General features: G+C 41.8%; 3 protein-coding genes across 4 annotated transcripts; 2 read left to right on the top strand and 1 right to left on the bottom strand.

The window, feature by feature from the left end:
- Positions 1-427: 427 nt before the first annotated feature.
- On the top strand, positions 428-3,209 carry LOC4326005 (heavy metal-associated isoprenylated plant protein 37). The gene is made up of 3 exons (XM_015765684.2): positions 428-1,155; positions 1,259-1,334; positions 1,836-3,209. Exons 1-3 carry the CDS (start codon positions 1,117-1,119, stop codon positions 2,981-2,983), a joined length of 1,263 nt encoding a protein of 420 aa, XP_015621170.1. The 5' UTR covers positions 428-1,116; the 3' UTR covers positions 2,984-3,209.
- On the bottom strand, positions 2,489-9,269 carry LOC9271781 (uncharacterized). 2 transcript variants are annotated; one of them, XM_066311944.1, is made up of 4 exons: positions 8,930-9,269; positions 4,313-8,080; positions 3,610-3,643; positions 2,489-3,549 (listed from the first exon to the last, which is right to left on the bottom strand). In XM_066311944.1, exons 1-2 carry the CDS (start codon positions 9,087-9,089, stop codon positions 7,293-7,295), a joined length of 948 nt encoding a protein of 315 aa, XP_066168041.1. In that variant the 5' UTR covers positions 9,090-9,269; the 3' UTR covers positions 2,489-3,549; positions 3,610-3,643; positions 4,313-7,292. The 2 variants fall into 2 exon arrangements, with proteins under 2 accessions (XP_066168041.1, XP_025878267.1); XM_026022482.2 differs by having other exon boundaries at positions 3,774-8,080.
- A 762-nt stretch (positions 9,270-10,031) lies between these two features.
- On the top strand, positions 10,032-15,140 carry LOC4326007 (actin-interacting protein 1-2). Its single transcript, XM_015766396.3, has 6 exons — positions 10,032-10,465; positions 11,001-11,162; positions 11,690-11,876; positions 12,377-12,802; positions 13,517-13,924; positions 14,553-15,140. The coding sequence occupies exons 1-6, from the start codon at positions 10,074-10,076 to the stop codon at positions 14,808-14,810; spliced, it is 1,833 nt and encodes a 610-aa protein (XP_015621882.1). The 5' UTR covers positions 10,032-10,073; the 3' UTR covers positions 14,811-15,140.
- Positions 15,141-15,672: the final 532 nt, after the last annotated feature.

Here is a 15,672-nt window from a genome sequence, read left to right on the forward strand (position 1 = left end):
TATGTTCAACAAACAATGGCTTGCCTTAAAGTATGGCTGTATGCTAACTAGAAATTTGACATCTCTATTGAACTAAAGTAAACAACTTTTAAGGTATTACCTTACATCCACAGCCAAAGAGAGAATAAGTTTGCATTAAAAAGAAGAGCTAAGTGGCTTATTAAGCAGATCTGACCAATTAGATTTCTAAAAACCCAGCAAGCAAGTAAATAAATGCCACTCCAAAGAATCATAGTTGTAACCATCTTCTTATGAACCCTACATGCTCCTTTAAAACACATGAATTTTATAAAAAATAATAATATATAAATATTAATTAAAATTTCCATAAAAATTACACGAAACTTCTGCTTTCCAAAGTAGGTTTAAAATTCCAGCTAGTCAGCACCTTCTAAGTTATACTCCAAGAACTGATAAGTAATGACAGGGAAACTGATAAAATCCTCTCTCATGATACTACTTCCTCCATTCTAGAATATAACAATTTAGTACTGGATGAGACATATTATAGTACTACGAATTTAGACATGCATATGTCCAAATACATAATATTATTATACGTCTAATCCGATTATAGATTGTTATATTCTCGGAGGGAGGGAGTAGTAATATTTTTTAGTACTGCCAAGTCCAAACTTCAAAGCTCCCAACAGGCCTTCCCCAGTCTCTTTAGACAATGTTCTGGAGAGACTACAAAAGTGATGTTTTACCCACACTATTCTAACCGAGAGAGAGAAGAGAGAGGGTGCTCTGTATGTAACCATGCAAAAAAAAAAAAATTACTACACCGATGGAGGTGGTGGGGTCAGGAAGAGAAGACCCTCACCCATGTGGGAGGGTCAGTGAGATTATAGAAGAGAGGAGGTAGAATTGTAGTAGTAGAAAAGAGGAGGAGCTAGTAGTAGTAGAAGAAGAAGAGAGCAGATAGAAAGAACCCTTTCTTAAATGCAGGGAAGTAGTGGCTTCACTTGCAACGGTACAAGAACCACCATCACTTCCCTACCACTCCACTACTAGCCACTGGCCATTGCTCCTCTCCTCCCACTCTTCTTCTCCATCTCCTCTCCTCTCTTCTCTCATTCTCTTCCCTGCAACTTGCAAACAGTGCTCTGCAGAATGACCAAAGATGAGGATTTCAAGCTGGTCAAGATCCAGGTATCTCTCTCTTTCTCTCTCCGTTTGTCTTGCCTCTATATGCTTTGTGGAGGGTGCTTGAGTTGAGGACTCAACTGTTCTTGGGGCTTTTGTTTGCTTGCAGACCCATGTACTGAGGGTGAACATACACTGTGATGGCTGTAAGCACAAGGTGAAGAAGCTGCTTCAGAAGATTGAAGGTACTTACCATTTCTTTCTCGAACTCACGCAGCTTTATCGAAGTTACGGCCTTCCATTTCTTTGCTTCCAGAACAAGTGTCGCCACAGTGGTGTTTAGCTGGTACTCCTACTTGTTTTAGTTCTCCTTTTCTTGACGCATCCACTTTAATGAAAATATCTTCTGCTAAGCAGCTTAAAGCTTTATCCATTTGCACGCACCTTCAAAAAGCGCCCCTGCGTTTTGTTAAATGCATTAGAAAAACTAGTAGAAATCTCTGCTTTTGATGTGCCCGTGCAAATGTTCAGACCAAACTTGTTCAGAAACTCCTACAAGTAAATAGGCCAAATTTACCATGCATGTAGTAGTAGAGGTAATTCTGGTAGAGAGCTTAGAAATGTCTGACAAAGAAGAAGATCACCTCCACCCCCACCACATCTTGTGATGCGCAATTGCTGACCAGAACTTGGGTAATTATCGTAGCTCACGAGCAGGTTGTGAACTATCTGCATCTTTGTTGCAGGCGTGTACTCGGTGGCCTTAGATGTAGACAACCATAAGGTCACAGTGACTGGCAATGTGGACTCCGATACATTGATTAGGAAGCTCACCAGAGGAGGTAAGCATGCAGAGCTGTGGTCACAGCAGAAGGGTGGCAGCAACCAGGGCCACAAGGGCAGCAACAACCAGCAGAAGCAGCAGCAGCAGCAAGGGCAGCAGCAGCATGGACAGCAGCATCAGAAGCAAGGTGCCAACCCAAGCAAGGATGGCAACAAGAACAACAACATCCTCAAGGACCAGGGCAAGCAAGGAGGTGTTGGAGGCCTCATCCAGGGCCTCAAGGCCTTCAAGAACCAGCACAGCAAGAACCAGCTCCCTGAGCTTGATTCAGAGGATGATGACTTGTATGATGACGAAGACGATGAGTTTGATGATGACTATGAGGACGATCTCCGCTTTCTTGGAGACAAGATGAGCCAGCTTGGTTTCCTCAGGCAGCAAGCTGCAGCTGCAGCGGCGGCCAATGTCAAGAACAAGAATGCCAACACTGCCACCGTCAACAACCACCACAACAACGTCAATGGCAAGAAAGGTGGTGGCGGCGGTGGCAGTGCTGGAGGTGGAAATCACCATCAGAACAACCACCACCAGAACCAGAAGAATCCCAATGTGATCAACATGGCAGCAGCCAATGCCAAGATGGCCAATGGTGCCCAGAAGAACACTGGCGCCATCAATGGAATGATGGGCCTCAACCATGGCCTCGGAACAGCCGGTGCCACTCCTGGTTTTCAGGGCTACACCGGCTTCAACCACCCGTCCTATGCTTCTGCCGGCTATGGAGGGCTTCAACAACAGCACCTCCAGCAACAACAGCAGAGCAACAATCTCATGGCAAGCATGCAGGGTTACCATCATCACCCAGCAGCCACGGCGGCGATGATGAACAACCTGAGGGGTCTAAACAACAACATGATGATGATGCATCAGCCACAACAGCAGCCACAGATGATGTACCACCGGTCTCCTCAGATTAGCCCTTACACCGCCTACTACAACCCTTACAGCTACTACTACCACCCTGGCGCCGCCGGTTATCATCCCGCCAGCAATGGCGATGTGGAGACCATGTTCAGCGATGAGAATACCAAGGGTTGTGTTGTCATGTAGTAGGGATGCTGTTACAGTGTTACAATGTAGAGGTTGGTGATGAAGCATGGGAATGGTTATGCAATCCTACTGTTTTTTTCTTCTTCTTTTTCTTCATTGTTTTTCTGCTTTTATTGGTTTCTCCTGTATCAAGAATGAATCATGCATGTTGACTTAGATGTCGTGTTTGAAAGTAGTAGCACTTCAGAGGATGATCAAAAGTGTAATGTAATAGTTTTACCGCCTAGTGCTTTGCCCTGCCTGGCTTCTTATACTTTGTATATTGGTGTTTGTGGTGGACTTCTATGCCTCCAATGGTGCTCATGGCATCGGACTAAACAGTGAATAATCCACTGTTAGCAGTCAGCAACTGCATTGGGGATGATGTATAATGTATAGAATTGCTGGCAGAATTGTCGCACGCCACCCAAAACATGATCATGCATAGAAGTGGAGCTAATGAGCATGCCCATGTGAACAGAAAACAAATAGTTTACCGGTTAATTAAGTACATATGACTTGTCTGTAAAAGTTATGACTCTTATTTCAGGTTTCCCAATTTTCCAGGGTAGCGTTCTTGGTGAAAACTGCAGGAGAATATATCAGTCGAGAGACGATTTCAGAACCGAAATGAGAAGCTTGCTTACCTGTAACACCCACGATCCATTGCGAAATGCGAACCTGCAAGGGTGAAAATTCCATTGGAGATTAAAGCAAATAGTGAGCCTGCTAAAAACCATAGATGCCAACTATGATTGAATTTCATGATGAAAGTGTATGCTGGTAAAGGTAGTTGAAAATGAATGCACACCATAATGGCTGTTGCTCCCTTCATGAACTCATTGGTCCTGGTCCCTAACCAAAATAAATTCTGATTTCCCGTCTGTCCTTTTTACCACTTTTGCCAGACTTGTAGTACAGAAATCATAATGCACCCACCAAATAGGCCAAAAAAGATGTATATTGAAAAAGGAAATGGACCGGTGACATAAAGCAAATTATTAGAGGTTTATCAAGTTCATTTATACAGGGTACCATGAGATGAGTGAGGTGAGCATGGTGCAAACCATCGAATTAACCACGTTTGTCAGTGTTTGTTATTAACTATATTTAAGAAAACTTTAGGTATGCAGTTTATCCGCACAAGCAAACAGTTAGCTAACTGTAAGAGCTAGGAACTACAAAGGCAAATACTTTTGTAATAACACGCAGTAGTCAGTTTCACTTTATAAAGAATGTATGCATAGGCCTCTCGGGAAGAGAAACTGGCATGCAATTTGTTTGTTTAATCTTCCATGGATGGGTGGAAGTGTGGAATGGATGAAGTGTTACAATATTGTAAACACTCACAGGGGGCGTGCAGCACGCACACCTACAGGATACAGTAGTGACGGTCAACTCAAGGCAAGACCCAGATGGATATCTTGATGGTAAATACATAACGTGCAAAGCAACCTGCAGGACAAGGAATGAAATGAATTAACTCAAGGATAAAAACCATAGTTATGCATGTATGCAGCTAATTTCTACGAAAATAAATACAAATCATAACAAGTCGTAAGCACATTGAACCCACACAGGTACAAAAGAATTAATTCCAAACCCACATCTTCATTTCACCAAATTGATGGTCCCAAATCGAAATGGTAAGAGGACAAAACCTTATGCACCACCCAGCAAACAAGCCAAACCTAGATCACCAGCCCGTTTTTCTTTCCTTCATAGATGTAACAAAAGACACCAACTCCTTGCCTTATTGGTACCCAGCACAAATCACTTTGTGGGAAAGATGATTTTCCCCAACAGAAAAAAGATGATATAGACACTACCATCGTACACCATGCTAGTGAAGTTGAGATAGAGCCCTTTCTCCATTTCAGTCAACACCTCTCTTTCTATTGTATGCAGTATGTACACCGTGTGTGGGAGAGAGGGCAGGATTCCCAACAGCCATGTGAGACCCACGTACATCAGTGAGGCAGTGAGTAGGAGGGACCAGAACACAGGAATCAGTGGACAAAAGCTGGGACTCAGCTGAGGGCATGGAAAGCCAAACACAGTAAACTATAAACACAAAAGATCATCTTTAGCCTTTAGCAGGCAGCTTTGGTATATCATTAGAATAGCTTGTTACTTGCTTTTAGTACAAGGGATTATGATGACAGGAAAGGCCAGTGAGAGAAGCATGAAAAGGGGAAAAAATGTTCAGGAAAGAGTAAGCTTTGAGACAGCAAGGCCTGCACAGGAGCACCATGGGGGCATGTCTTTTGACCCGCAGGTGCGAAGCACAGTGAATTCGTGCTTGCAACTACCAAGAAACTTGGCCCCTGCAAAATGAACAAGCAAGCAAAATGCCATTGGGAGAGGTGATGTGATTTCTTTCCGGGATGCAACATTCACCCGGACAGACATGATAGTGCTATGTTTCAGGGCTCTGATACATGGTCATATGCCATGTGTGTCATCGCTGTTGAGTTACATATTTTCGAAAATTTTGAATTTGGAAAGTCAGGGGCACCATGCAGCAACCTTGTGAAATGGCTAAGGCGCATAAACAAACGAAATGGAATTCCATGAAAGCTCAGCAAAATTACCTCTAGGAAACAAAACCAAAAGCTTCATGACCAGACCTTTTCATTAGGCCCCATGGCATAAAAGATGCTAAACTCATAACTGAAACAGTAATCACCCTAATAAAATAGTCCAGGACAGTCATCCTGAAGAAATCACGTAGTAAGAGAATAATTTAAATAGACTGCCTTAGTTTAAAGCAAGGCGTCTTTTCTCACCCAAAAATCTAGATGAATCTTTAGTGTTATATGTTATAAAATAAAGTCAGTAAGCTTTAGATAAAGGATCAATAGGTTGTGGAGCCAACCTACCACAACACCGACGCAAGAAACTTCAATAAGATGCTTTTCAGGCCCTACTAAAGTACGAATAGCATTTCAGAAGTAACAACAGATTCAAAGGACTTAAATATTGATTTGTAACCGTGCTTCCAGATAAGAAACTTGGCACGGCGAATCTTATAATACTGTTTAGCTGCTGTTTAATATGGATGGAGCTATAATAGAGGCGAGAAGTGTGGATAAAATAAAGAATAACTACAAGAAGGACAGGGGCACACTTATCTGCATGATGCCAAAGGAAGCTTCCTTTCCTTTGCTCTTCCTGAAAAGCAGAGGTAAACATAACCAGGTTAAACTATTTACACATCATTCTTCCACGATTCCATATTCATCAACATCAAATACTATATTGCAGAGATGTAATTTCAAGCATCTACTGTTGTCAATTTCACCAGCCATGTACATTAAGAAAGTACGTTCTCAGACTTGTCGGCAAAATATTTTGATGCAAATATACAACCTTTCGCCAGCTTGTTTATGTGCACGGTTAGTGTGGCAACATGATCCAGCTAGCACAATATGCAGGCCAGGTAGAGAACCTTGGACCGCTCTGCGACAAATTCAACTTTTTAACATGCAGGCTGAATCTGTCCAGCCTATCAGACATGGTGTAGTGGTATGGCTATGGCAACAGCCTTCACCAGAAGGTTAGTATTAGCAATAATCACCCATATACCCTTTACAAAGCTGGAGTGCTACCTTATATCATACTTCTATAAGCAAAAACAGATTGTTCAGGCACAGGCCTCACGATAAGTATGATCTTTTAAATGCATGGGTGTATTGCACAAGAAAACAGTAAGTTCAAGGCAGCCTAAATTCAATGTACATCTTCTCATTCATAGGCACCTGCACATGTTCATTCAGTCAATTAGAAAAGCCTAAGAAAAACAATGCAGCTCTTCACAACTTCTGTTTTAAACAGTGCAAGTAAACATATGTATATTCTATGCAGTGATTATGTGGATAAAAGAGCAGGAACTCAATCTGAGTTGTAAGGACTCACCTAATGACAGTGAATCTGGCATTGTTAGCTGATCCGACTCATATGTCTAGTAAAGGCAAATGATTATTTCCCTTCACAAAAGAGAAATAACCTGAGTAGGTAGTTTCCACCAAGGCTCCAAGGTACAATAAACATCAAACGACACCAAATGCCGCATGTACTAGAAACTTGATGCCCACAATTGCAGTTTAAACAATCAGCATCAGACTCTCTGCTTGGTGAATTAGGATATACTACACAATTCAGAACCCTATTATGTTGTGACCGGAACAGATATGGAATTATAAGACAAATACTTTTCATAAGCACTTGTGTCATCACAAAAAAGATATTGATTGTGAAATAGCACTACAGATAAACTAACATATACTATTTGATGAGGCAGAGAAATACATTATGATGTGATCTGGACTCAACGTTTTTCATTTTTCCTCTTCCTTGCTTGTGCTTTCTGCCACTTTTTCCTAGGCACTAGCTTACTCTTTGGCTTTAGCTTTAACTCTGGAGAAAATTTGAAATTCGGGTCCCTCATGCGTGCTTGTATATCCTTAAAGAACTGTATATTAAGCTTCTTTGGTCCACCCTCCCGTAGCTCTGCATATTCTGGTCCTGAGACAATGTTCTCAAATGCACCAATAAGGATATCTATATCAGTGACAACATCAAACACATTAATGTAGCGTCCATCAGGCCCTTTCTTCAACTTCTTCAGAGCATTTTCTACAGCAAGTTTTCTTGCTTGCTTTCCAGGAGAAAGCTCTGGCGGCTCCTTCTCAGCTTTCAACAACTCTGAGATTGTGCGATATTTAGGTGCTTCATCAAATTCAAACACCTTGTCTATATAAGAATCACTGCGCTCATTGGGGTGTGCATCAGTAGGAATGTCATCATCATCATCATCTTCACTGCCACTCCAGAGAGCCATATCGTCTTCATCACTCTCAGAGCATATACTTCTTAATTCGTCACTGTCATCAGCATCAATTAGATTTGCATTTTCCTTGGCTTGTTTCTTCACTTTTTTAATTTCTCTCTCCATTTTTGTATCATTCTCTTCCTCATCCTCATCCTCGCTACCAGTCCACAGGCAGTCCTCCTCATCTACATTCTCTTGCCAAGCTTTCCTAAACTCTTCATCACCTGGCCTTCTTTTACCAAACAGGTCATAGCGCGAGCGATCATCAGCAAAGAATCGCGTTCCTGGAAAAGATGAATCCTTAGGATGACCTCATTCATTGGTATGAAGAAATACACTCTTTAGGCTTATCACAGTATCATAAAATTTAGTTGCCTCGATCACCGTTTTAATTATCATTTTATTAGATCACTTGACCGTCTCTTAAGGTATGTCGTTCATCAAAGAAGTGAAGAGATACAGCCACTGGAATTGCGGAATGTGAATGAGAACTAAAACAGTAGCAAGATGTCTTTTCTCTACTGATTCATACACGGAAAGAGACACATTGTTTCCAATAAATGGCACCCGCTATTTTATCATATAGTTTCAAAAAACAAAAAATCCTATGCCTTCAGGGGGTATCTGGCTTTAAGTAAGCGTATCTTTACACATCGTGCTTACTTTTAGACAGCTTTTGGTTTATCGTCCACACGTATGTCTTCCTAACTGGGTTAGTCCCATGAATTAGTTTTGGATGACCATAAAAAGGTTTGGCATACAACAGATGGAAAATGTGTTTAGGAACTAAACATGCACTACCGCAGGTGGTACTGAAAACAAAAATAGCAGAGCACCTGATTATTTGATGATTATGTGCAACATAATTCATTGTACTATGTAATGTCACATCCGTGTGTAGGTTGGTTTTTTTTAGGACGGAGGGGGTATTATAATTTGTCTACCTCAAAAAAAAAGCCAAATTCTGAGTTATCAGACAGAAACATAGTAATGAGGTTTCAGACTTCAAGCTGCATAGCATTTCTTCACAACCTCAACAGATGCGACTATACAACAAGACCTGGCACACCACTACGCAACCCACCCAGGAAAAAAAATTAGCAAGCTCGGGATTGAATTCGAGGAAACCTTACCTCCGAGGGCCCAAATTGGAGGGGTAGAAGGACCGGCGACGTTGCGGCAGCGGGCGATGGCCAGAGCCGACGGGGAAGAGGACGGGTCCCCGAGGCACCGCGCGGGGAGGCCGAGGCGGAGATGCGGGAGGAAGTGGCGCGCGAGGAGGCGGCGAGCCATGGGGGAAGTGGCGCCCACGGAGGTTGGAGCGTGGAGACTTGGAGAGGGTGGAGGAGGAAGAAGCTGACACGACGGAGCAGAGCTCGGCGACGCCTGGGGAGGGAGGCGGCACGGCGGAGCGGAGCGGAGGACGCGGTCGACGGCGCCGGCCCGCGGCGGAGTGCGGAGGGGAGGGGTGACGACGGAGAAAAGAGTACTAGTAGTACACTATATTTTTCCTCCCAGTGGAATGGGCTCAATCCGAAAGCCGGCCCATCCAAGAGAAATTTTAGAGCCTACAAGGTTATTATAACTCAGGAAAATATGGCCCAGTATTTTTACACTGGTTTTGGGCTTTATAATGGGCTTCCAACCAAGGCCTAATTATGTTACAGAGGTCAGGTCAAGCTGCCTAATCAACATGATGTTTCTCATAACAGGAAAGCAATTTTTGGATTTCGGAGTGTGGTTTGGTCAGTATATGATGCCTATAAATGGAGATGATCAGAGGAAAGGAAACTATGTTTTTTTTTAGAACAGGAAACTATGGGCTTGCTTGGACATCTCTTACTATTCCTTGTACTTTTACATCTCTTACTCTTAGTGATGAGAACGAGAAACAAAACCTAATAAACCAATTGGAAAGATAAGTGTTCAAATTTTGTAACAAAACAATCCATATTTCATCACACTGTTCACCATGATCCACGTATATATGTGACGAAAATAAAACTGCCAACATTCTCCATCTAGCTTTTGCAAAAGGTGTGACACCACCCACGGTACAGCTGTCATTTTAAACACGGCCCTGTTTCCTCGGAGGCATCAGACTGACATTAGGCCCCACATCTCCTCCGGCCCCACACGTCAGACGCACCCACCATCTGTACGCAGAAAACACTACCGTGCCGTAACCGTATTAACCAGTTATTAACCACCACCTCCTCCACCACTCGCGACCCCACCCCAGATCAAGCGGAGGAGGAGGAAGAGGAGAGGGCAAAAATGGCGCAGCTGCAGGAGACGTACGCGTGCTCGCCGGCGACGGAGCGCGGCCGCGGGATCCTCCTCGCGGGGGACCCCAAGACGGAGACGATCGCCTACTGCACGGGCCGCAGCGTCATCATCCGCCGCCTCGACGCGCCGCTCGACTGCTGGGCCTACCCGGACCACGCCTACCCGACCACCGTCGCCCGCTTCTCCCCCAACGGCGAGTGGGTCGCCTCCGCCGACGCCTCCGGCTGCGTCCGCGTCTGGGGGCGCTACGGCGACCGCGCCCTCAAGGCCGAGTTCCGCCCCCTCTCCGGCCGCGTCGACGACCTCCGCTGGTCCCCCGATGGCCTCCGCATCGTCGTGTCCGGGGACGGCAAGGGGAAGTCCTTCGTCCGCGCTTTCGTGTAAGCACAACAACGCGCCCCCCTCGATCTCTTCTCTTTACATCTCGATCTCACGGGAAAGGATTTGGGGGTTCGGGGGATGCGAAGGGTTGCCACCTTTTCTATATTCTGGATCGTCTGTCGTTAGGAGATGGAGGGCGTAGAAATTGTTATCGCGATCTTGCAATAGAAAGTGATTCGAAGATTTGTAGCCTAAGGTAATTTTTGGGGTGCTTCGCAATGGCCAATGGGGATTATAGGATAGGCCTCCTGACCTCCTCACGGCTCACCCCTTCTATTTGGGTGGTGGATGTAGATTATTAGGACCACTTGCCATTGGCGTTGGATTATAAGTTTACAAGTGAAATGTTCATTATTTATCAAGTTGTAATTGATGATCATAATGATTTTTGTTGGCACCAGATGGATATACCGGCCCTGCAATCATGTAATCAGTGGGGTTCATTTAGAAGTTTATTCCATCATTTATTTTTTACATTACATGTGTTCTCAATTCTGGTATATAAACTCATGTTCAGCCCTTTGAATCTTGTAGGTGGGACTCTGGCAGCACTGTTGGTGAGTTTGACGGGCACTCAAAGAGAGTTCTGAGCTGTGACTTTAAGCCAACCCGGCCGTTCCGCATTGTGACATGTGGTGAAGATTTTCTGGCAAACTACTATGAAGGACCACCATTTAAATTCAAGCATTCCATAAGGTTGCAAATAATCAAATAATACTGCCAGTCTTAGTCTGTCATTTTCATGCCTACTTAAAACTTGTAGTACACTGCTTCTAAGGTTGTTTGTTTCCTAATATTTGTTGGGATGTTCATGGCATAAGGACCAGATCACTTGATATTTCTTCTGGTACTACATGCATTACATGTGCATACACGAAACTTCCATTTTCCTTGGTATATATTTTGTTTTAACAAAGATGACATCTGCATAAAAAAAATATTAGTGTAACCTATTGCCCTTACAAATTTACTTTGTTTGTTCCAATCTTATCTTTATCAAACTTGTGTTATCTAAATTCTGAAGGATAATGTTTAGCACTTAAAGAAAAGCTTAAGTGGCTTGTTTCAGTGTACCACTAAGATATGTTGCAGATCTACATATTTCATGATACCCCTTTTAGTTTTCATTTGTTGTCATTTATGTTCTATATGGTAAGTTTGTTTCTTCTTTCTGGCCCTTCTTTACATATATTTTATGTTTACCCGATTCCTTCAAATTTCAGGGATCACTCAAACTTTGTTAACTGTATCCGATATGCTCCTGATGGGAGTAAGTTTATCAGCGTGAGTTCAGATAAGAAGGGTTTGATATATGATGGCAAAACTGGAGACAAGATTGGAGAACTTTCCAGCGAAGGCAGTCACACAGGGAGTATATATGCTGTTAGCTGGAGTCCTGACAGCAAACAAGTAATTTCACATTAGTTATTCCATATTGTTAATTATTGAACTATCAATTCTGAAAGTCTTGAATTTCTGGTATATTGAAATTGATCTTGGTCAAGGACTCTAGGTATGAAGTTCCTTCAGTAGGCGGCAGTAAAGAACAGAAGTGCAGATTCAGAAAATGTACTTCATAGAATATAACTTTGTTAAATGTTAATTATAGATAATGTACCTATATGATTGTTGGATTGTCTGCAAAGTATAAGCTTTCTGCCTAGATCTGAGAATGATCTACCTGTCAGTTGCATGACTTATTTATCTAGGATGTGCATTTTTTCTAATAGAAATTGGAATTCAATTTTAGTCTGTGCATACTGCATACTTTAGCTATCATGACACATCAGCCTTTTATGGTCTTATTGATGTATATTTTCTGTTTACCTTCTTGTTCCAAGTAACTTCATATGTTTTGCATTCTGTAATTCATTTCTAACTGTAGTTTCTTCATTCGCCCATGGCTCTAGGTTCTGACAGTTTCTGCTGATAAAACTGCCAAAGTCTGGGACATACTAGAAGACGCTAGTGGGAAATTGAACAGAACTTTGGCTTGTCCTGGTACAGGTGGAGTAGATGACATGCTTGTGGGTTGCCTCTGGCAGAATGATTATCTTGTGACAGTCTCTCTTGGTGGGACATTTAATGTGTTCTCTGCAAGTAATCCAGACAAAGAGCCAGTAACCTTTGCAGGACATTTGAAGACTGTTAGTTCTTTGGCCTTTTTCCCACAAAGTAACCCCAAAACTATACTGTCCACAAGTTACGATGGCGTTATCATGAGATGGATAAAGGGTGTTGGATATGGTGGCAGATTGATGCGAAAGAACAACACCCAGATTAAATGCTTTACTGTAGCAGAAGAGGAACTCGTCACCTCTGGATATGATAACAAGGTGAGATAGACAATGATTAGTATAAATACCCAGTGTTCCTCAAAACGTCTGTTAGAGTAATAGAATATGTATTTTTTTTATTCTTTGGAACCTTTTTCTTCATGGTATATAAAGGTTACAATGTTGTGATCATTGTTTGTGAATGCTTAAATCATAGGTTTATTAAAGAAACACTTCTTTGTATTTTAGTACTTTTTTCTTAAACTTCTTACCACTATGATAGGTGGCTAATTGTGTGACCATGTGTGCATAGTCAACTTGTTATGGGAAATTGGCATGGTTGTTATTGTCGGTCCTGTACTAATCTATACAAATCTCAATATTGAATATTCACAGTGTCTATCCTTACAATTTTAACTTAAATAATTTGGAAATTGCTAGGTGGGAAATGTGAGTAGTTTGTATGAGATCTGTATAACTGTATTTCTATAATGCACCAAAACAGTAACAGCTTAAAAAGTCTGCAGTCTCCAATTTGGATCAAACTTCAGGAACACTTTCATACAGATGCATATACTTGCCATGATACAATGTGATGTACCTCCCACAGTGCACAGAAATTGATTCTCGAGTCCCAAGATGACCAAAATATAGTGTTATTTTATTAATGCCAACATCAACTTCTGAGTTTGAAATTTTAAGTGTATTTCTCTATTCTTGATTAAACAATGGAGTTTAGTGATGAGCAACTTATTATTTTCTTTTTGAAAGCAGGTTTTCAGAATTCCTCTTAATGGAGATCAGTGTGGAGATGCTGAATCAGTTGATGTAGGAGGTCAGCCAAATGCTTTGAACCTTGCAATTCAAAAACCTGAATTTGCACTGGTCACAACAGATTCTGGGATAGTATTGCTGCACAAGTCAACGGTCATTTCTACAACCAAAGTTAATTATACTATCACTTCATCTGCTGTTTCTCCTGATGGCACTGAAGCCATCGTTGGTGCACAAGATGGGAAACTGCGTATCTATTCCATCAATGGGGATACAGTTACAGAAGAAGCATTAATTGAGAAGCACCGGGGTGCTATTACTTGCATACATTATTCGCCCGATGTTTCCATGTTTGCTTCTGCTGATGCCAACAGGGAAGCCGTTGTGTGGGATCGGGCAACGAGAGAGGTATTGCCAGTTCCACTTCAGTCTTTTCTAGTTGTTAAGGGATTATAGACTGTCCTTTTCTTGTTTTTAGGTCATCTTTTCACTATGCACTGTAGTACATTTTCTTAACCTGAAAATCACGACAGTAGCATTTGTTTTACTGTTTGTTTTCCTCAGTTTTACTTTCAATGAAGGCCATGGATCTATGACACTGTCCATTGGCAATGGCATGTACATTGACTGATATTATGAATCTCACTCTTGGTTACTGACTATCTTGATTTGTCACCTTATTATTACATTTATTCTTTACTTTTGTGAAATAGAAAATGAAAATTATGAAAATAACTTATTGTTGCCAGTCATGTATAGTTTGTTGAAAGTCATTACAGAAAATATTTTCCTTAAAAGTATTACTGAAAATATGTTGGTCCATATCCAAGGAGAGGTGGAAGCTTGTGTTCCCCTTGTATGATTTGCAATTGCATGTGCACTTATATTACATTTCAGCCCCACATTGCCCTACTGCTTTACAAGCAACTTGTATAGTTACCTGAAACTTGGTTTCTATGTAATTTATGGATTTGTTATTTTGTCTTCTTTTTGGGGAAGAAAAGGATTGTACTAACACTATTGTTTTCTTCAACAGATCAAGCTGAAGAACATGTTGTTCCACTCAGCTCGGATAAACTGCCTGGCTTGGTCACCTGACAATCGCCTGGTTGCCACAGGCTCATTGGACACCTGTGCAATTGTATATGAAATAGACAAGCCAGCATCCAGCCGCATCACCGTAAAAGGAGCTCATCTTGGTGGAGTCCATGGTTTAACCTTTGTCGATAATGATAGTCTGGTGACTGCTGGGGAGGATGCATGCATCCGAGTTTGGAAGCTGGTGCCACAATAGATGTTCTCCCTGATGTTGCCTGTTGGGCGTGTCTTCGTCACTTGATTGAAATAAACATTGTTTGCACTTGTCCCTTAGGGTGTCTGCGATTTTTTTCCTATGTTGCGACGCAGTTGGCCTTGAGTTGCATTTTCTTTTTGTTGCATTTCTGGAAGAACTTGTTGATTGTTGTTATTTTATCCCTGCGTCTGATTTTGTTAGGAACTGAGAATTCAGGGATGCTGTCTTTTTTTTTCCTTCCTCCGTTTGTAACCTGCACATGGCTGTATCTGTTTGTAATTTTGACCGATCAGCTGCATAATGCTTTCCTCTGCTGCCTTTTACATGTAATTCTCCATTTGTTCCTTACCATCCTTTGAAGCAAGGTATAGGTCCAGCTGATGAAGTAGAATACTACCATGCTTTTTTTGTTCTTCCTTGGAGTGGATGTAGAAATTTGCATCAGCATAATATTTGCAGGGCATACAATTCTCCCCATTGATGAGAGGGTAAAGGAAAGAACATATGATCTGGGATAATTGCTGGCTAACCTGAATATGTTCTGATGTAGTGCGCTTGAAGGAAGGGGCATGTCTCTGGCATAGCAAAGTAGGCGTTCTGATATATCTGAACTTGACTCCAATACAGCAGAGTTGTTATAATCGAGGAGTTCATGACGATATTGCAAGAGCAATTGCAGGCTAATTTTAGTTACTACCATCTCCGTTTTATATTATAAATCTGTTTTATATTATAAGTCATTTTGATTTTTTTAAGTAAATTTTGAGTTTGATCAAATTTATAGAAAAATTTAACAATATTTACAAGTTTGATTGAATGTAACATTGAATATATTTTGATAATATGGTTATTTTGTATTAAA

This window comes from Oryza sativa, chromosome 1 (assembly GCF_034140825.1).
Source record: "Oryza sativa Japonica Group chromosome 1, ASM3414082v1".
Classification (NCBI taxonomy): Eukaryota; Viridiplantae; Streptophyta; class Magnoliopsida; order Poales; family Poaceae; genus Oryza; species Oryza sativa.

Excerpts from the sequence above, each read along its gene's own strand:
- LOC4326005 (XM_015765684.2), top strand. The coding sequence starts at position 1,117 with ATGACCAAAGATGAGGATTTCAAGCTGGTCAAGATCCAG. Across the intron at positions 1,156-1,258 it reads TCAAGCTGGTCAAGATCCAG|ACCCATGTACTGAGGGTGAA; the intron begins GTATCTCTCTCT and ends GTTTGCTTGCAG. Across the intron at positions 1,335-1,835 it reads GCTGCTTCAGAAGATTGAAG|GCGTGTACTCGGTGGCCTTA; the intron begins GTACTTACCATT and ends TCTTTGTTGCAG.
- LOC9271781 (XM_066311944.1), bottom strand. The coding sequence starts at position 9,089 with ATGGCTCGCCGCCTCCTCGCGCGCCACTTCCTCCCGCATCTCCGCCTC. Across the intron at positions 8,081-8,929 it reads TCCAATTTGGGCCCTCGGAG|GAACGCGATTCTTTGCTGAT; the intron begins GTAAGGTTTCCT and ends CATCTTTTCCAG.
- LOC4326007 (XM_015766396.3), top strand. The coding sequence starts at position 10,074 with ATGGCGCAGCTGCAGGAGACGTACGCGTGCTCGCCGGCGACGGAGCGC. Across the intron at positions 10,466-11,000 it reads TCCTTCGTCCGCGCTTTCGT|GTGGGACTCTGGCAGCACTG; the intron begins GTAAGCACAACA and ends TGAATCTTGTAG. Across the intron at positions 11,877-12,376 it reads GGAGTCCTGACAGCAAACAA|GTTCTGACAGTTTCTGCTGA; the intron begins GTAATTTCACAT and ends CCATGGCTCTAG.